The sequence below is a fragment of the Chinchilla lanigera genome, unplaced genomic scaffold (genome assembly GCF_000276665.1).
Source record: "Chinchilla lanigera isolate Chin_1 unplaced genomic scaffold, ChiLan1.0 scaffold00015, whole genome shotgun sequence".
Lineage (NCBI taxonomy): Eukaryota > Metazoa > Chordata > Mammalia > Rodentia > Chinchillidae > Chinchilla > Chinchilla lanigera.
The window spans coordinates 8,682,877-8,703,734 of NW_004955416.1; the positions used below are offsets into that span (position 1 = coordinate 8,682,877).

At 51.5% G+C, this 20,858-nt stretch overlaps 2 protein-coding genes across 2 annotated transcripts in view; both read right to left on the reverse strand.

The window, feature by feature from the left end:
- Positions 1-1,593, reverse strand: part of Sptbn5 (spectrin, beta, non-erythrocytic 5) — a 41,293-nt gene extending 39,700 nt beyond the window's left edge. The window contains exons 1-2 of the mRNA XM_013512416.1: positions 582-1,593; positions 281-448 (exon numbers count right to left, since the gene is read on the reverse strand). Of these exons, the coding sequence (XP_013367870.1) occupies positions 281-448; positions 582-845 (432 nt within the window). The 5' untranslated portion in view covers positions 846-1,593. The remainder of the gene's footprint in view (positions 1-280; positions 449-581) is intronic.
- Positions 1,594-3,832: 2,239 nt separating this feature from the next.
- The window catches only part of Ehd4 (EH-domain containing 4), a gene marked incomplete in the record, with an annotated part of 71,388 nt that continues 54,362 nt past the window's right edge, over positions 3,833-20,858 (reverse strand). Inside the window, 3 exon segments of the mRNA XM_005381320.2 lie at positions 3,833-4,890; positions 9,960-10,124; positions 18,975-19,387. Of these exon segments, the coding sequence (XP_005381377.2) occupies positions 4,354-4,890; positions 9,960-10,124; positions 18,975-19,387 (1,115 nt within the window).

The following is a 20,858-nucleotide window of genomic DNA, read 5'->3' on the forward strand; positions in this document are numbered from 1 at the left end:
TGGCCCTCTGTATCCACATGTATGGAAGGAGGTTAGGAAAACACCGGGAGTGACTCAGCATAGAATTCTGTAACTCTCCCTGATTACAGAAGTGACACTTTCAGGCCCAGTAAGGACGTGGTGAGTTTCTGTTGTGGCCAGCTGGGTGCTGTCCACGCCAGGAGTCCTCCTCGGTGTCCTCCTCTGCCCTGTCCTGTGGCCCAACCTGGGAAGGATACCTCGGCGGTCTCGCCTGCCCCAGCTGCCCACCCAGCACCGGCACAGCACCCCCGGAGCGCACCTTGGCCCTGAGGAAGGCCAGCGCCCGGCTGTTGTTCTCTAGGAAGTGCACGCGCAGGCGGCCCCGGCTGGGTGCTGGCAGCGCCTCCCCTGAGATCAGCTCCAGCAGCCGCAGCAGGTGGGTGCCATCGGCCAGCTCTGTGTACAGGTTCTGGATCTTGATGCCCACCTGGGGAGGGGACAGGGTAGGCACAGGGTCAGCCTGCGACCTGGGAGGTGCAGGCAGGGGAGCTGCTGTGACGGGAGGAAGCCCTGTCCTTGGCTCTGCTCCACTGGCTGAGCTGGGCACCCCAGGCACTCACCTGGCTGAGCCGGAAGATGTTATTGACCCATTTGGTGAAAGTCTTCTCCTGCATGTGCATGTGCCGGGCCTGCAGCCTGCGGACGCGGCCCAGCTCGTACTCAGAAGCCATGGTGGGAGCTGCACTGGGTGGGACCAGGCTGGCCTCCTGCTGCAGGTGCCCTGTAGCTGGAAGCTGCTGGGGATTACGGGGCCAGGCAGCCATCAGGCCTGTGGCCCTTTGGGGATGAGAAGCCACTGGACATTCCGAGTCTGGAGGTGCCATGGAGGTGGGGAGGGGTGTGGGTACTGATGACCGCACTGTCTGGGGCCTGAGGCTCTGCTCTGGCACACTGTCCCCACAGTTGGTGGGTATTGTGTCTTGGCTCCTAGCCAGGTAAGATCTGGTGCTCCTGACAGGTGTCCTGCACTTAAAGGACCCGGGGCCCACCCCACCTTCCAGTTCCCTCTCTCAGCCCCCTGTGGTCAGGCCCCGCCACAGTGGTTGGCCGCGCTCGCTGGGTTGCTGAAGGCAGGAGGAAGGAAAGCAGCGTGCTCACCTTGGCAAAGGCCGCAGGAGGCCCTGCTGGATGGTGGAGATGGCAGACGGAGGGCTGTGCCGTGAGAGACAGAGGCACCGAGAGAGGCCCAAGGCTGGAGCTGGGGCCACACCACAGCCCTCCCCTGGAGCCAGCATGTCGGGGGTAAGGGCACACAGGCAGCATTGTCCTCCCACCTGCCACAGGGCGTGGCCCAGACGGGAGGGGGTGGCTCAAGAATGCTCCAGGCCCATAGCTAGAGGGTCTCCCCTCCACCCCACTCCACTGCCCCTGGTAACTTCCCTGTCATCAGGTGGGGGGTCCTGCCTCTCGGGACCCAGAGGCCCCTGAGGTGGCCTTGTTGGGTCTGGTGGGAACATTAGGGGTGAGGCAGTCTGGGTAAGAGGCCCTGAGGGGCAGAGAAGACCCACTTCCCAACCTGGACTGCCCTTCCCCACCCCCCAGGGCCCCCTGTGAGTGCCCCCCAACCCCAGGAGCAGCCATAGACACAAGGCTCATCTAACCCTGGACCTGAGGGGGTTCCCCCTAGAAAGGGGCGACCTGAAACTGCAAAAGCTGTGGAAATGACAGTTTCTATCAAGTCAGAGACTCGAAGTTGACTGTTTTGCGCTCTGTGGATCCGGCCGTGGCGCTGGGCATGGAGGCTGGGTGTGTACAGGGAGGCAGTGAATGCTTGTCTCTGGAGGGGAAGTGACTCCCATTCTGCTGGTTTCACACACTGGTCTGGCTAAGGTCAGGGTCACAGTTACCCATGTGTCATGGTGCCTCCACCACCCCAGCAGCCCCGAGGCTCAGAGAGAGGGTGCGACTGTCCTGGGGGAGGGGTTCCTGCAGCCACAGGGCCAGGCCCGGAGGAAAAAGCATGTGGGTCAGATCACACCAAGGCCCTGTGTCAGAGGAGCTCCTTCTCCTCACTTCTGCCTTCACAGTCCCTCTGTCCCTGGCTGGCTTTCGAATGCTTCGACAACAGCCCGAACTGCCTGATGCCTCACACACGTCTCAGAGGCGGTTGTTTGTGAGGTTGTTGGGTGGGGCTGGGAACTGCTCTTCTTTCTCCTTAGCTCATGGGCAGCTAAAGCCACTGCCTACGCCACAAAGGCCAGTTCCTTTTCTACTAATTGTAGCCCCCGGTGACATGAGAACTCTGTTGGTCAATACGAAGTTTGGATTATTTGTGTTACAAGGAGCTGACTTTCAAGTTGAGCTGTATTAAAAAAAATCCAAAAGCTAGAAACCGAAGTACAAAACAACCAACAACAAAAAAAGCAAACCATACTCATGTGAAGAACATATGTGTATATATTTATGTTTATATATGATAACTGAGCAGAAGCAAGACAATTCTGAAGGGACAGTCGACTCTCCCTGGTATCTCTATACCTCTAGACAAACCATTTCTCTTCCCAAGCTGCCACTGATGGCTGCCACCTCCTGCACACCTGCGTGGCCCTCACCTTCCCAGGACTACCTGCCTGCATTACAGTACTTGAATCACAAACATTTCCCCTGCATGTCTAATTAATTTAAAAGTGCTCATTCAGATTAAAGCTACATTATGCAATTTCTTGTCTTAAAACTAAAGTATTTAGAAAGGAAGCTGGAGAATGTAAGGGCTGGCATCTGGATATATTCTTCCCCCAAATCGGTATTTTCTTTCTTTTTTCTTTTTGAGACAGAGTCTCACTATATAGCGCAGGCTGGCCTCAAACTCACAGTGATCCTCCTGCCTCAGCCTCCCGAGTTCTGGGATTATACACATGTGCCACCAAGTCTGGCTCAGTATTTTCTCTTAAATGTGCAGTTTTGACCTTGATGACACCAGAGGCAGGTGAAAGGAAAAGGGAGAAAAAATGTAGCTTTAGGAAGGCTCAGAGAAACTGTTGGATTTTACTCCTTTCCAGGGCTGGCAAAGCCCAGCTCACACAGCCTTCGCTGCTCTGTGACTCTCTCCCGTTGCATAAATAAGGGTAAAAGCCACCTGCTGCCCTGAGCTGTGACCTCAGAGCAGGGAGGGTGGTGGTGCAAGTGCCCACCTCCACCTGACCCAGGAATCTGAGCAAGTGGCCTGGTAAAAGACTTGGGAAAGACACCCAAGAGCCAATGGAAGGGAAAGTGGCCAAGTCCTGCCTCAAGACGGGCATTCATGAGCAAAGCACATGGCCTTTGAAGAAAGGGGTTTATATAAAATGTTTCTGTATAAAGCTTTTTGTCTTATAAGAAAAACACAAGTGGGCATAATTAAAGCGCCTATTTTTCTACAAAACAGTGTCTAACTCCACTAGACTAATCTCTCCTTGAAGACTCCTGAGCATAGGGCTTGGGACACTGCACACACCAAGACGTGGTTCCGCTGGTCACCCACCAAGGAGCCTCAGGGGACAGGGACTACACAAAACGATGAAGGAAAGTCTCTTTCCTTTAGTGTGGTTTAAGTCTGATGAACAGATTCTCTACAGCCCACTGGACAAACTGGTAAGAAAAGCTAATCCTCAGACTTCAAAATGACCTGAAACGCCAACTGAGGTCTTGCCAGGGGTTCGCAGAGGTGAGTTCCAAATCCCTTACCAATTACAGCTTTGCCAGGGGCACCTAGGAAGGAGGCCTGGCAGAGGTGGGCACTGGGTGCTGGGACAGATGTGCCCTGCTTGCCTAGGACAGGGGCACAACAGACAAGCCTGGGCATCAGCCTTCTCTTTGTAGATTAGTCTGGAGGGAGTGGAAACCTTCTGCTTTATTTTTTCTCTCCTCTAAATATAGCAGGGAACACAATAAACAAAATAAATAAGATCATCTTTGCCCTCTAAGGGACGGACAGACGCTGAGACACTGTTCATGATGACAGAAGCCGCTGTGGCCCCACGGACTCATCTGCTCCAGGCGAGGCCCCGGCTCACTCTCCAGGCCCTGGAGTCCCCCAGGCCCGCCCCACGCGTGTGTTCCTCCAGGCTCCGGGGCACTCTGGATAACTTCCCTTTCTTCTCAAAGTTTTGATCTCCTTATCCATTCCCCCTCCCCCTAATATTTTAATAGAAACTTGGAATTTCAGAGGTGAAAGGATCTCATCTGGTGTCCAGTGTCTGGCCTCCTCATCCTATAGATGGGGAAACTGAGGCACAGAGAGGGCAGTGCTTTGCCCAGGGCCATTCAGCAGTCAGTGGCAGAGCAGGCCTTAGGCCCAGGTCCCCCGGCTCCCTCCTCCTGCCCTGCCCTGCTCGCCCTGTCCTGTGGTGGCTTCTAATCAGCCTTCGGCAGGGACTTCCTGTGCGAGGGGGGCACGAGGTGGGGGGGAAGGCTGTTGGGCAGCTCATAGCCATCAAGCTTGATCTTGATGAGATGCTTGGCCAGCGCGAACTCCTCCTCGTCCAGCATGCCATCGCAGTCACAGTCGGCCAGCTTCCAAATTTTGCCGAGCACACTGTTGGGCAGCTTGGAGGTGACCATCTCCTTCTTGGCATTGACGCCCGTGATCTTGCCATTGATGGGTGACAGAGTGTAGAAGAGCTCATCGTAGACAGGTTTGTCTTTGGCCACGACCCACTCCTCCTCGTCGGCGCCCTCCTTGGCCCCCTCCCCATAGCCCTGGTTGAAGGGGCCCTCGGTGGTGCCATCGAAGGCGCCGCCATGCACCATCTGCGTGGGCATGCTCATCTCCTCCTGGCTGATGAGGCTCATGAGGGATGAGATCTTGCTGGTCAGCATGTTGTCCACAGCCTCGATCAGCTTGGGCTTCAGCGAGTGAAATTTGGAGAAGTCATAGTTCTCAAGCTGCTCCTGCAGAAGGAGAAAACACAGCCTTGGTGACACACTCTCTCTTCAGGCAGAAATAGGCAGGGGCAGCTGGAGGGAGATGAACCCCCCCCTCCCACCTGTGCTTTCCAGAGCTCGCTCCCCCATGGGGTCCTCACGCCCAGACTCACTGTGTGCACGGTGGTTTTTGGAAGGAGAAGTTGCATGAGTAGGATTATGAGAAAATCTTTTTTTTTTTTTTTAACCTGTCCCTCTTTTCGAAAACTCCAGACATCATCTCACACTTCAGCTGATGTACATGCCTTTCCTGGGTAGGGAAGGGCAGCACTATTCTCAACTTTGTTTTACAGAAGGCCACGTGCTGTCTTGATGGAGTCAAGACCAGGGCCCACGCCTCCTGGCTTTTCACTAATGCTGTCCTGGTTGGGACAGGGGGACTATATTTGGGGAAAAAGTACTTAAGAACTTTGTTTTGGACCAGCTGAAAGAAAGAAAGAAAGATGACAAAAAACCCCAACAGGGTTTAGTGCACTAATCTCTTGTGAATGAGCCTCAGATGCTGCGCAGGTAGGCTCAGCCCCACTGGAGCACAGCTGGGCCAGGAGCCTGGGAATCTTGCAGATACCGAGTAATCATAGCGACCAGCCATCGTTTCACAGGCATGGGCATACATTTCTAGCCACTTTCACACACACACACACACACACACACACACACACACACACACACTTTACTTAAATAACACCACACTGATACATAATCTCCATTTTAAAGAAATACTGTGTCAGCCAAGCATGGTGGCACAGGCCTGTAATCCCAGCATTCTGGGAGACTGAGGCAAAAGGATCACAAGTTCAAGTTTAGCATGGGTGACTAAGTGATTTAGTACGACCCTGTGTCAAAACTAAAAAATTAGAAAAAGGTCTAGGGATGTAGCTAAGTGTGAAGTCCTTGGGTTCAATCTCCAGTACTGGAAGAAATATATATTGTCTATGATGTTAATTTTTACATAATCTTATTCTTAGGAGCTCTAGAACACTTGACTGTCTAGAAGGACCATTTCTCCTTTACCTGATTCCTTCCTTGTTTGCAATGGAGAATCAAAGCTGTGGCTCTAGGATGCACGGTAGGGCAGGAATTCCATGCTGACATTTGGAAGGGGCACCCTGAGCTTTAGACTGTGGAGAGACACATCCGGAAGCTAGCCGGCCCGGCATGACTCTAGAGGAGGGCCTCCCACACTGCTATCATACCCTGTGGGGCCTGTGTCCTCCTCTGGGCAGTGGGGTGGAGCAGGCCTGATCTCTAACTAGAATTCTGGTTCCCCTGTCTTTTATCCTCACTGGCAGATGATAGTCACCAAGACGTCACCCTCAACCTTGGCACCAAGCGATAGTGCCAGATCTGTCAGCCAGTGGATGGGCGAGGAGGAGGAAGTATCCTACACAAAAATCCCAGCCCTGCTGGGTAAAGAAGGCTGGATTCCCTGGTACACAAACACCTACCCCATGGCTCAGGAGTGCACCCAAGCTGGGAGCACACAGAGGCCCTGTGTCTGGCCTGGCAGATACACGAGTGGGATGCCTACCCTAACACTCTATCAGCTCTCAGGGGCCACAGATCCTGATGGCACATGTTTGGGAAACTGACAGGGGAAATGGCCACATATTTGCAGGGGTGGTCAGAGAATTGCTGCCATTCCTACTCTGAAGGGCACAAAATACATAAACCCTTTACACTCATCCCTGTGGTCCCCACTGGCCTGGCTAGGGAGTAAGGCATTCAAGTTAAACCATCATCAACTCCATCAAGGTGGGTCCAAAACAGAAGCCTTTTTATGGGATGACTACACACTGGGCAGTTTGAAGGCAGACCCATCAACAATTATCCAGCAAGCTCAGGACCCTGGGACTGCTCCTTCCCAAGGACAAAGGTCAGTTTCCAGCCCAACCCCAGCTGGCTGGGCTATCACAGGCCTCGTCTTCCCAAGGGTCACCAGGAGTGGGGTTCAAATGCACAGGAGGGCCAGGGCAGACAGGGGCAGTTCTGCTGCCCTCTGCTGTTGACATGCTGCTAACTCATTGGCCACAGGGTCACACTGTCCTTCCAGGAGTGAGTCAGAGTAAAGGTGGCATTTCTAGGGTTCTTGTCATCCTGAGGTATTGACACATCTGTGCCAAAAGTCACATGTCCTCCAGAAGGGGGCGGACAGAGGAAGGCAGCCTCAGGAGTAGGTTGCAGAGCCTGTCCTACCCCCGTGGGAAGCCTCAAAATAATGTTTGGCTCATTCAATGGCTGAGTCACCCTGACCAGACCGGTCCCTGAGGGGCCTGGAGAACACCTAGAGCTCTCCAGACAGCCCTGACGGGAGCGAAGTCCACGACACCGTCATCTCTGAGCTTCTGCCCCACCTCTACATGGGAGATCACATGGAGGGTGTGAGATTCTTACCAGACTTGGGGTGGAAGAGGCCCTCACCCACACCATACTACCCACAGCTGCCTGGATGACAGCAGGTAGCTGATACACAAGGGACAGTGAACGCTCCTGATGGGTCACTGGCTAGCCTTATTCCATGAGATTCTCTGATGGGACTAGATGGTGTAATTAGGACCCCACCAGCTTCTCCAGGAGAAATCTTCCTTCATCTTCTAGGGTTTCCTCTGGAAACCCCTGGTCCATAAGCCCTCTGGGGTTCAGACCTGGACCAGGGTCTGAAAAGCTCACTACACTAGAGGCACCATTGCATGAACACACAGTAACTAAGATACGCCGAGCAACCACTATATCCTGGACGCCAGGGATATGGGAGAGAAGAGAACACGGGTCACTGAACTCATGGAGTTACAGCCTTGAGGAAGACAGACAGGAAATGATGTAATTAATTACCCTGAACCACAACAGCATTCGTGCTGCAGCAAGACGTGTGTCCCAACCACACACTTTGCTGCCCAAAGCCTCATCGCCAGTATCACAATGTGAAGACTAAATTATTTTTAGCCTCATTCATTTTTTTATGCACTGATTTATTCCTAGGGCTGAGAACAGTGCTCAGCTGGGATGGGCCATTTCATGTCTTAGAGGAAGGAATAAGTGGACACAAGTGACCAGGTGCTATGGGACCTGGTGCATGGCCTAACCCACAGGGGCTCTCAACACACCCAGACCCTTCCTATGCCCTCCTGCTGGATGGGCTGTGGCTGCTCCAGAGATGAGGGTTTCCTTGTTTCCCTTCCCAGAGACCATCCCTCTGCCCAGCTCTGGTGGCCTGGCTGTCCTATGACACCGCAGGCCCAGGATGTGCCATGAGTAGCTCTGGTCCTGGAGTCAGCTCTCTGTACCTGGGGGCTTAGCATGCCCTGGTCTCAGGAGCAGTCTCTTCTGTGGCTGACACATGGTGACAACCTGATCATGCGGAGGCATCACAGAGAGCCCCATGAGGCCATGGCACATGCTGGGTATTTTCTCATAACTTTCACTGAACTTGAGACACCAAGTTCCCTTCCAACTAAAGTTCCATCTGAAAGACAGGAAACAGCTGCCCTGCAGTTTGGTCAGGGGGTGCAGGCACAGCCTGACAGTGTGAATAGGGAACTCTCCAGGCGATGCCAGAATCAGCCCTCTTGTGCCAGGAGAAACCCCGTTCATCCTCTGGGTACAGGCATGTTTGTTTCACTGCTGGAAGAGAAAAGATGCTTCTGTACTTGTTATGAAATAAACACAGCCGGATCATACTGACCGGAGCACTCACTTGAGTCCAGGTGTGAAGAACTCTCCCAGAACAGCAGGATCCATCCTGTGTTTATGTGTGATTCATTAAAGCTCACATCACCAATTACCCCCTCAGAACAAAACTCCTGGCGCTGTCCCTACCTGCTGGCCCTCACATCTACCATGCTGTGGTCCCCTCTCCCCTCTTCTTCCTCCTCCCTCTAGCAGGGACCAGCAGGGACCTTGAGGCCCAGGGTTCTGTGTACTGCTACCTTAGTGACATTGGCCTCTGTGGCTCGGAGCAGATATGATGGGCGATCTCAGGGCACAAGAGATATGCAGATGGCCTTTGTTTGGCCTGTGTAGTGATTTTTGGAAGTTTGAGTCAAAATTTGAAAACCAGGTGATTTTTACATACAAATCTAGATTCTCTTTGATTGTGTGGGCCCATACTCCCTCAGGGTGGTGACCACTGGGCTGGCCAGGATGACCCATGGAGAACGGGCACACTATTCCTACCAGGGGCTCACAAACTCCACGGCAAGGGCAGAACTGTGTCTTCTCTATGCAGATTCAAGTGTCTGTCAGATGTCTGTCAGAAAGCAGGTGGACAGCAAGGGCCACCCATGCTCCTCTACCTGGTTGGCTTTACTTGATCACAATATTGGCTGGTGGCCACAGGCACCTGGGCCAGTATCGCTTGCTTTACAGAAAAACAGTGGCTTTTACAGAAGAAAAGATGGATGCATGTCTGGATGAGAACACAGTTGGCCTGGCGGTGAGGACTGTCTGCTGAAGCCAGTCAGGTGGCTTTCTTAGCAGAACATGCTCATCCGGTGTTGCTGCGGAGAGGCAGACACACTGCGCAGGCCAGGAGCGAACTGCAGCCCCCAGCCTAGCTCAGCTGGGACTGCCCAGACTCAGCTTGAGAGAGGCTCTGAAAATTGGGTCAAGGTCACCAGTGCCAGCCTTTCGCAAAATCCTCACTGTGTCCTGCAAAGCCTGGCCAGGTACACAGAGCCCCACGCCCCTGACGAGGCCGCCTGAGTACATAATCCCACAGTGCCGGCAGGCGGAGGAGGCCATCCAAGGTGACCTTCGAGGCCATGCCCAGCTCTGATTCCCTTAAGGTGCAGGATTCTGAGAAACAGGTATTACCTCAGCATCAAAACCAGTCTCAGAGGGCTCATCTGATTTATCCATATGAATGTCATTGACCTTTGCTATGTGTCCTCTTCTGTTTAAGTGTTTTGGAAGGCAGGCAATTTCTGCTTCATCCAAGAGGACCAATTCTTATGTTCTTCTTGATTCTAACCATGAGCCCGTCCCATCCCACCGCATCTCTCTCCCATCCCATGACAGGGTAATGGGCTCCCAGTTACCTGCATTGCCTTAACCTCAGGGAAGTCCCCTGCAGAAATCTGGTATTCTCGCTGCAGCTGAAGGTAGATTTCTGGGAGCCTGAAGATAAGTTCTCGCTTCTTGTTTTCCTTTCCAAACACATTTGGCATCTCCTTCTTCAGGTGGCTGATGATGTAGGCGTGTACCTGAGGGCAATGTCAGGTAAAGATGTGCTACTCAGTACTGCCCCAGAGAAGGGACAGACAACACTGCATCTTATATACGTCAATGACCCAGAACGGGCACCCAGGCAGAGTCATGGTCCTCACACACAGGAGGGAGCAAGGTCCAGGGGAGCAGGCTGTCTAGCGGGATGCTGGGATGTATGTCCAGAGCACTGGGCAGGATGATGGGTTTGGCGGGGAGCAGAGCCAAGGGGGAAGGTGAAACCATGCAGGGAGAGTAACAGAGAGAACACCATGACCAAGAGCAAGGTGGAAGAGGAGCCAGGACTCCGGGAGGTGGAATATGACAGGTAAGGGGCGGGGGATGACAGAGCAAGGGAAGAGGTGATACTGAATTTGGCCTTGAAGAACAGACAGGATGTGTGGCTGAGGGGAGGATGCACCCGTCCAGGTGGAGGAAAGGACATGGACAGAGGTGCAGCACAGCAGGTTTGGGGCCGTGTCATGGACAGGTTTGAAGGTGGGGAGGGTGGGCTGCATACAGACTCTGCTCACCAGGTATTAGGAGCCGACGGAGGATTTAGGCTGCGGCTCTGCTAACCCAGTGATGGCTCTGGGGCACCAGAGAGGTCAGAATAAGGCTGAGAGCAACCTGCTTCCCAGGTGGGGTGGGCAGGCTTGGCTGGGAACAGATTGGGCAATGTGGAATTGTCCTAAACACACCCCTCTCGGCAGGGTGACTGACATGGGGAAATTCCATGGCTCCAGCTCAGTGGTGTCTCTGGGACTCTGGGGTCTGGGTAGGGAGTGACAGGTGTGAGACAGACATGAGTTGTGATCAACCAGAAGCCCGAGGAGAAAGTTTCACCTGGTCCCTGGGAGCACCAGGAAGTGAAACTGGAGACTGCTAGCAATGATCTGCGTGGAAGCTCAGTGAGCAGTGCAACAAGAATGCCCACAACCCCTCTGCGGGCAGTTTAGATGTCAAAATCTCTACAGGTGGCACCGAAGTCATTTTCGCCTAAGACTAGCCACCTGGGACCATGCTGGTTAGCAGAAACTCCCCCTGGGGAGGAGCCGAGGTACATGAGGGAGAAGCCCCAGAAACCCTGATCTCCTGGGGTGGTCCTGGACTGTCACCCAACGGGCAGCGTCCTGCTGGAAGAGCTGGGTTTGGCCTGCGTTGTACCCTTTCTCGACATTTCTGCTCTTGCACTGATTCCCAGTTCAGGACGACATGACAGGTTCTTTACAATAGCTTTCCTGTAGCACTCGACTCTTACAGAGTTATTCAAAAGTCAAGTAAATAACTAAATAAGAAAGGATGAAAAACAGAGCAGGGATTACAAAAAGAAAATGACTGAGTAGCTAAGGGAAACCCTATTAAAGAAAACAGACTTCACCATAATCTTGTGGAAATTAAATAAAGGGGATAAGTGGATACATTCAGTAGCTCAGCCAATGGCCTCTGTGGATGGGGACATGCTAGACAAAGCCAGAAATATGGGCTAAGATGAGGGCTGCATGGTGCAAGCCTGCTATGCGCAGCAGGGGAAAGGCTAACTCTTCCATCTAGATGAAGGTCGTCTCAGCATAGTGTACACGGTGTTGCCAGCTATTGCTTAGAATGCACAGAACTGGAGAGACGGTTCTAAATCTTTCTGTCAGTAGTAAGCTTGTTTATTTTTCAATACTAAACAACTTAGAGTATTTCCAAGATTTTCTAGGGACAAAAAGAGAAACCCAACATTTGAGAATCCTTCACTTAGAATCCTAGGCTATGATGAATGAGTCGTAAGAGGAGCAAGCACTTTGCCCTAGGTGGTCACTGCCTGGCGAGACATGGATGGGCCTAGGGGAGCCCCACGGACTTAAAGGACTGTCACGCTCCAGTGGGAAAGGCCAGATAGTCACCAGCTGCTCCTGCATTCCACTCTTGGGCAGAGTCTTCCCGGAACCTATGGCCTGGCCCGGGCCTGCCGAGCTCTGGGCGGCAGCCAGTTCCAATGGAGGCAGGAAGGCTCCTAGCTGCTTGGCATCCCACCATGAGGGGTTCTTACTGAGAGCGCCTCCCCATCATTCCCAGGAACCAGGCCCCTGCAGGTTCCCTAAGGCCCTCTGAAGCATCACTGAGCTGTTCCAGGAAGGCTTCATCTCTGCTCCCTGTTCTGACTCACTCCTACGTAGCCCCTGCCCTCAAGGCTGGGCACCTGATTCTGATCACAGGCCTGCTAGGGCCTGTGTAACCCGAGCGGAACTCAGGTGATAGGTGCCCATACACCTCTCCACCCACTACTGCTCCCTCATCTGAGACCTCATGGCACTTGCCAGCTGATGACTGAAGCTGCTGGACAACGGGCTGCCCTTGGACACTGGGCTTCCAGTGCCCTGACACACCAGAGGCAGCTCTTGTGCCAGGTCTTAACTTCCCCCACCTGTTACCTGCCTGGTACTACCTAGTCATGACTCTTGGCTGACTGGCTCACGCTGCTCTCAGCCTGTTTCCACTTCTAAGAAGTCCACTGGTCTGTGTGGTGGAAGCTTCCTGTTGTGCTGCCCGTGAGTGGCTGCCCTTCCTGGAGCATCCTGGGACAACTGTCCGGGCTCCGATACCATGTGGGAGCTCTGGCTTTAAAAAGTTGCTTAAGTTGCATGGTAAATCAGAATCTTAGAGTACTGACTATGGAAGGGACATTCAGTGTAACTGTACTCCTGGTTCCAGGAATTTCATATACCTTCCTCAGGGTCACATAAATAGTTGGGAGGCATGGGGCCGACACTGGCACCCAAATGCCTTATTCCCATCCTTACAGAACTATTTTCTGTGGGTATGAGTTAACAATTTAACGAAGATAGGGTTGAGGATGTAGCTCAGTGGTAGAGTACTTGCCTAGCATGTGAGAGGCCCTAGATTTGACCCCCTAACACTAAACAAGAAAATCTCATTGAAGCTGTTTCAAATCTGGAATTCAAAATGAACTGTATGACTCAGAACAATAGTTTGGAAAATTGACTCAGGGATTGATTTCTGATTGCTCCACATCTGCAGAAGTTTTAGAGAGGATGTTTACTCTCCCTTTGCCCACACACCAACAATGGATGTGCCATGGCACACAGACGTTAGGAACACCACATGGCAATACGGGAAAAGGCTGCAACCCTCTGGCAGGAGGCACCTTGTCATTTTCTAAAGACACTTGGTGAATACAGCGGACAGGCTAAATGGAGCAAGTCACAGTCAGCTTCAAAAGTTCACTCCTGCCCTTCTGTTCAGAGATGTCTCTCCTGGTAAATACTGGCCTCGGGGCCACACCTGGAGACGGCCCTGTGCAAGGAGGTAGAAAGAGCCTGAGACTTTCTGTCTTTCATAGTGTAGAGAATGAATAAAGGGGGAACAGGAAAGAACAGAGTGTTCAGAAGGAAGAGTGGGGGTGGTGAGCCCTAGGGGTGGTGAGCCCTAGGGATGGAAGAGCAGGCTCAGGCCCTGCCACCACTCTGGACAAGTCAGGGGAGCCGTCAGATGCCTCACCTCGGCTTGTCATCCACACACTGCGGATGACAACACTTATCTCACAGTTATTATGAGAATCATAGGTGATGCACTGGAATGCACTTGGTTTACTACAAAGGGAAGGGTAATTGTTACTTGTTATTAACTACCGGCCTGGGGCCAACAGCTGGAGGAGTGCTACTGCCAGGGCAGGCTCAGTGCTTTTGTCCTTCCTGAGGAACTAGCACACTCTCCCTGTCTGAAGAGTAACATGACGAAGTTGGGCTCCACGTGCTTAATTCACAAGTGAATGACATTGACCTCTGTGGGCTTTTGAACATTCTTATCTTGCTCCATTCATCCTTTTTCTTGTATAAAATTGGAAAAGTCCTAAGTCCTCTAAGAGTGATGCCTGAGGTTAAATCAAATGGATCAAAATGACCATTTTTCTCTAAGCTAGTAACTCAACAAGCAGACAGGGATATCCTTCCCTTAAGGAGGCTGTATGGATTTATGAATACTTCATAAACCCTCCAATACAAATTTCATTAAACGTGTCTAGTGCAAGGTATGTGTGTGTGTGTGTGTGTGTGTGTGTGTGTCTCCAAGTTGAGAAGTGTGTGCTCAGGAGAGAGACTGGCTCTATCCACCCAGACTGGGAGGGCAGCCCTGGGCCCCTAGTGGGGGCAGCTACCAGGTGGAAGAGATGCTTCCATGGGGTGTGGCTTTCAGGCAGTGGTTTAGTGAGGCAGGTGGGAAAGCGGGGTTAGACACTATGCCATTCATTTGTAAATTTTAAAAAAATTGGTGGGACCTGCATTTCTATAAGCCTAGTTGGAAATGTGTACAGAACACTTAAAATCGGGGGATCAGCACATTTAAAGTTGGTGCCCAGCCTGGGTGACTTAGTAACTTAGTGAGACCTTGCCTTAAAATAAAAAATAAAAAAGGACTTGGGGATGTAGTTCAGTGTGAAGACCCTGAGTCAATCCCCAGTATGGAGGATAAAAAATTTCAGTTAATAGAGCAGACAGTGGAAAGATGAGCCCACGGGGTAATTAAAGTGTGAGTCTCAAAGAGACAGAGACAAGCAGCTCATTGGTTCCTACTTAAACAAGGGTTTGCTACTGTGTTCAGATCAAAGCTGACCCCAGTGGCTGCTGTGCTCCAGAACAGCCTTAAAGGGACTTATGGGGGCCTCAGAGGCATCTGAGGTCAAGCTGCAGAGCAACAGGCTTCCATATATGGGCTCAAGCACTGGCATCTACAGCAGCTCGGGCTGCCGGCTGGGCTATTTTTAAAGCCTCAAGGTGGATAAACAATAAAGAGTTCACTCCCACCCAGCACACAGCCACCCTCACACCCTGAGCCCGGGTCCGTCCACGGGTACAAAGTGCCTCAGTTCTCAGGAACGGGGAAGCCAGGCTCTGCATCATACACGTGACTGACAGGAAAACACGTTCGGAAGACGAAACTGAATTTTACAGAACTACAGTAAACCCTCAAAATCACTGAGCTCTCCATTTCTTTCTCATTTTTACTGGTTTCTTCCTCAAATGCTACCTCATTTTTTGTTGAGTGAGGATCTCCGAGTGGGTGGGGATGTTTCCTAATCTTGGGCAATGTGCTTATCAAGGGTAGGCCCTGCAGTAAACTCCCCTCCCTTTTTACTTCGGTCCATTTCTCTCATAAAGATGATTTTGATTTCCATGAGGCTGATTTATTAGAGCTGAAGAAAACTAACTTATATTTGCAAACTGTTGTTCAGGCTTTCCCCTAATAGCTCATTCTAAACAATCCTGCAGTGCACCTGACCGGTACCTCAGAGAGTGAGCAGTCTTCATGCAGGCTGCTTATTGACACCACAAGACCCGATCTCTGCCTCGCTAAGCCCACTCTGAGATTTCCTGGATTTGGGACAGACAGCTGTAAAAACATAAAGATAGAAAAGAAAGAGCCAGTTGTAGTGGTGCGTGCTGGTAACCCCAGCACTTGGGAGGCTGAAGCAGGAAGATTGAGAGTTTGAGCCAAGTCTAGGCTACATAGTAAAATTAAGGCTACCCTGAACTACAAAGCAAGACCTTGCCTCAAAAAAACAAAAGACCTAGAAGTCATCTGATTTTGGCAACAGTACTTATTTTTAGTATTATTGCAGTGTCATCTTTGTGACACCTTAATTAAAATGAGGACACACTTGCTTTCTCTGGATGGGCCATGGGTTCTGCTTAATTACAGCGTTCTATAGTCAGATATCCCAAGAGTCAATTCAGATGTCACCACTTAGGTGACATCTAAACACTTGTCCTGTTCATGTTTTCAAAATGGCAGATCAACAAGGCTCTCAGCTTTGCTGGGTTTCTGTGGGTGGAGAATTTTCTAGAATAAACAGAATGGCAGATTAATGCAGAAGCAAGGATGTCAGGAAGCGGCTGTCCACTCTAGATTGCAAATGAGGGTTTTTTGGACCTAGCAGTCTGACTGCCTAGACATGGACTGTAATATATACAGGTATTTGTAATTTGCAGGCTGTGACTCTCAGGGATGTTACCTACTTTCCAAGGGTCAGGCCTACATGTGTAAAATGAGGATAAGGATATGGGATTGTGTGGTTATTGACAGGATCGAACAAAATAATACACATAATGCAAACTGTGTGGCTCTTAGAGCACTGTTGGCTTCAAAAGGAAAACTAGACCAAGAGAAGAAAGATTAACACACCAAAATAAACGCCTATAATCCCAGTGATTGGGAGGCTGAGCAGGAGGATTCTGAGTCTGCAGCCTGCCTGGGCTACACAGTGAGACTGTCTCAAAAACAGAAACAAAAAATAAAAGCAAAGCAAAAGCATTTTTAGAAAATATAACATTCTAAAGGGAAAGGCTCAGGTGACTGCTTGTCCTTTTAAGCAAAAACAAGGTTCACAAATGGAACATAAAACTGCAGGTAGCGGGTGGTGGACAGCGCACTGGTAGAGCGTGGTACCCAGCACGGGCAAGGCCCTGGGTTTGGCCCCCAGTGCTGCAAAAACAAAACCTGCAGATGGTCTAACGTGAGTGCCACTCGTTAGGGACCAAATCTACCGTGCTCAGCTCTGCTTCTCATGCGGCTGAGCCTGCTTCCTGTCCTGCTGCTCAGCATGGCACTGCCCCGAGCAAGCGGCACTGGAAGGCTCAGGCTGGAAGTACCCGCGCCTCAAACATTTTGCCTTTGCGAAAAGGAACAAGCCAGATACTATTCTTAGGAAGAAAAGAAATGCAAGCTTTTTTCCTATAAGTAAGCTCAGCAAGTTTGAGCCTCCCCCTGCCATCTGCACAAGGGTTTTCATTATTCACAGTGGCGAATACAGAGCCACATTCTGTGCCTCTCAAGACCTCAGCCACACTGGCCTGTTTGAAGGGCAGATGCCCCAGGGTGGCAGAGAAGCCCCAGGGGTTATGGTGCTTGGTACTTCCAGCCCGTTCTTTGTTCCTTAGTCAGTTATCTGACCAAATGTAGCTGCTTCTTCTCAGTAATGACTGGCAAATTAAAAATGTCTGTGGATATTTAAAAGTAGTGGGGGAAAAATCTTAAAATTTGCAAAAGGTAAGGCATGAGTTACCAGACTGGATTCTAAAGCAACATGAGCTGTTGCATACCCTGAAGTTAAGCTGGAGGAGAGAGATACCATATGCCAAGGAGGTCACTGAAGGGACAAAGAGACTTCTTGCCACCAAGCATTAGGCCCAGGAAGCTTGAGGACATATTGTGGGAGCCACAGGCAAGTGGATTTATAAACCAGTTAGCATAACTGCCCTGGGGGACTGGAACAAAGTGGCTTGCTGTTCTGGACAGAGAGGAAGCAGCTTGCACCAGGAAGAAAGGATAAAGAACGGTGACTCACACAAGAACTGTGTGACCTCAGTTTCGCTGAGCAACACGGGAGAAATGCATGTGCCTACACTGGGACGGAAGGTGAGCAGACAGGAAATGGGATGGAGGTCCTACGGATGGGGCAGTGGCAGCCAGGGACGCACCTCTTTTATGCAGAAGAGATGCTACTGTGGGTATGAAGAAGGCTGCTAAGGAGCAAGGAGGAGAGGTCAGGAGGTTTGTGGCTCTCCCCAGTACCATCCTCCGGGAAGCCCTGCCTGCCTGTCCCCAGTGGGCACCTCATTGCCCCTGCAGAACACAGCACCCACAGCACATGTCCCTGCCTCCCCACTCCTTCCCTGAGGCTGGGCTCTTCAGCCCTGCCTCAGGTGTTGAGTCCTGTTGGCTGAATGAGGCAGAGCAGGATGGCCTACAGAGGGTCGACCCTGTGCTGAGGCCAGACAAAAGCCACGAGGACTGAAGTACGGGATGTGGGTTCTTTGATACCCCAAGACCAGGCAAAGCTGGGCTGACCTCACTTCCTGACCAGACCCCAGTGGGTCTGGAGATGCAGCCTGTGGGCTGGCATGAGCAGAAGATGGCCCAGAGCAGAAGGCTGGGCTGCCAGCCAGGCGGCTGATGTTCAGCCCCAGGTTTATCAGGAATGAATTAGGCGACCGCGGAGAGCCCTTAGCCTACTGTGCCTTGTGAAATAGGGGGTCAGCATGGACTTCTGGATCCCTTTGCTGCTCATCAGGGTCACCGGGATGCATCTCTTTTGACACAGGGGATTTTACGTGCATACTTTTAAGGACACACGGGGACAGGTTTCTGAGGACCGGCGACCAGGTCTGTGACTCTAGAAATGCTTCTGGTATTAGAGGACAATAATTTCATGCAATGTATACAGATTTTCTAAAGAACTCTTTTTTCCTTATACTTCCTCTTTGAGGGGTGACATGCTTCTCTTTCTTCAGAGACAGGACTGACTGCTGTTGGAGGGGTCAGCAGATTGCCACCCACCCCACAGGGCACATGTGCCAGGGGCTTCTGAGAGGCTGGGCTAGGGCCAAAACATGCAGGTGTACAGCTATAGCACAGAGAGGAGGCAGGCGCGTCCCCAAGCCAGCGCACACTCTAGGCTAGGCTGGGCCAACCATCCTCCCAGGGCTCCTCTGTGTTCAGGAGGTGACATGAGCTCTAGCCTCAGGTGTGTGCTTCCTACGGGTGGCCTCTAAGTGCCCTACTGGTTCCTCCAAGGCCACCTCCCTCAGGTTCAGCTGGTTTCGCACTTTGCCACGGGAGCAAACTGCCACACCGAATCCTCAGAAGCACCCTATGAAGTGTCCTTGTCGGCTCCAGTTTAAAGATTGGAAAACAAGCTTAGAGGAGCCAAACCCTTGGCCCAAGATCACAGAGCCAGAACTGGGATGTTCGGAGGGCTCCTCGATCTTACCCTGTCTTATGTCCCATCCCTAAGCCTCTGGGATGGAGCACCCAGCCCAGGCATAACCTGGGCATGGCCGGCTTACCTTGGCCAGCCTGGCTCGCTTGATGAGGTCATTGAGCTTGCGCACTGCGGCCTTCTGGGGGAGGCTCTGGATGTCTCTGAAGAGGTCCTGGGCTTCAGCCTCGAAGAGCCGGCGGTTATCCGTGTTCTGCAGGGGCTGCGCCCAGAAGGAGCCGATGTAGACCCGAAGCACCTCGGGCGTGTTGATGACCTTGCCCAGGGACCACATGAGGGCCCCATAGACCCGCATCAGCTGCTGTGTGTCCACTTGGTCGGCCTTGTTCAGCACCACGCGGATCTTATCATCCTGGCCCCGGAAAGCCTTGATGGCCTCTGAGAACTCATCCGAGATGTCCAGTTTGTGAGCATCGAAGAGCAGGATGATCCTGTCGACCCGCTCAGCAAACCACTGCAGTACCTGGCAGAAGTCATACCCTGGGTGGAGAGAAGGGCATGTCAGTGTGCCTGACAGCTTTGGGGTGAGTGGTTATGGGGATACTCAGGAAACAACGTGGGCTCCAGCAACTGCCGAGGAGAAAACCTCATTTTGAAGTTAGAAGCAACAGAGGCCCTAGGACCTGAAAATCATCTAAATGGGGCTCCCTGGTGAATGCTGGGCACGGGGGGAGACTGCCTGTGGAAGGGAGGGGGAGTAAAACGGTGCTCCAGGTCACTCTGATCAAGCATTGCAGTCTGGCAATTCCATCTAGTGCCTGTGAGTCTCTGATTCACCTAGGGAAGTCCTTCCATCGCTGATCTGTGGAAGCACCAGTCATGGGGAAGCTCTTACTCCTGCCAGGCCTCCCTCTTCTGAAAGTCCCTGAGAGGAAGAAGAGACCCTGAAAGGCACGTGGGGTCACAAAGGGTATCCAGCAGGCACAGGAGAGGGGGCATCAGCGTCTCGAAGCCCAAGATAGTAGAGTGTCGAGGAAGTCAAAGGTTGGCCTGGTCAAAGCTGTGACTGATATTTGTCATTTGGACTATTTATAGTTTACATGTTATAAATATTTTGAAAAATGGTGTCTCACAGCAGTTCTGTGAAATCGTTCCTTGCCAATTCCTCTTTTAAAATAGCCAGGCCTACAACAAGTTCCATTGAGCCCACTCTGGCCATCTACCAATATGCTCCAAACCAAGCAGCTAAATAAACACTTCATTTAGCCCAAGGTCAAGACTTTCTGGCCTTTCCCTAGGGAGGCAGATTCCCACGAGTGGCAAATGAGATGAAGCTGGTCTCCCAAGGTTTATTTTTATATCCAGATGATTAGCTGCAGAAACCTAGGCTGAGAGGCTACCTTTTCTAACCCCTTCTCCACTGGTGTTTCCTCTTTCCTCTCCATTCTGAAAACTTCCAAATATATCGAAATCTAGAGAATAACATAATGATGCAGATGGACCTACCTGGTAATGAGAATGAATTTTGACATGGTGCCTTGTTTATTTCAGATGCTTTGCAACATCAAGCCTAGTTTAAAATTCAGATTAACAGGGGCTGGGGCTTGAGCTCAGCGGTAGAATGCTTGCCTAGCAGATGTGAGGCCCAGGGTTTGGCTCTCGGCACCAAAAAATTACCACCTCCCCCGCAAAAAAACCAAGGCAAAAATTCAGATAACAAAATATCATACGGGGGCAAGACTGAATTGGATTTTCATTCATCAACACATACAAATCTAGGAAAAAAACCAAAAAAATCAAACAAAAAACTGTTGAGTAAAAAAGTGAGTTTTGAAGGGATGAGTACAGCACGATAATGTCCATGTAAAATATTAAAATACAAAATAATACTCAGCCATCTATGGGTATGGACCACAGCACAAATGAATCCAAAGACATCCATATTAGCTGAGGACACTGGACGGCTGTGGGATGGAGGGACTGAGGCCAGGCGGATGAGGACACGCCCAAG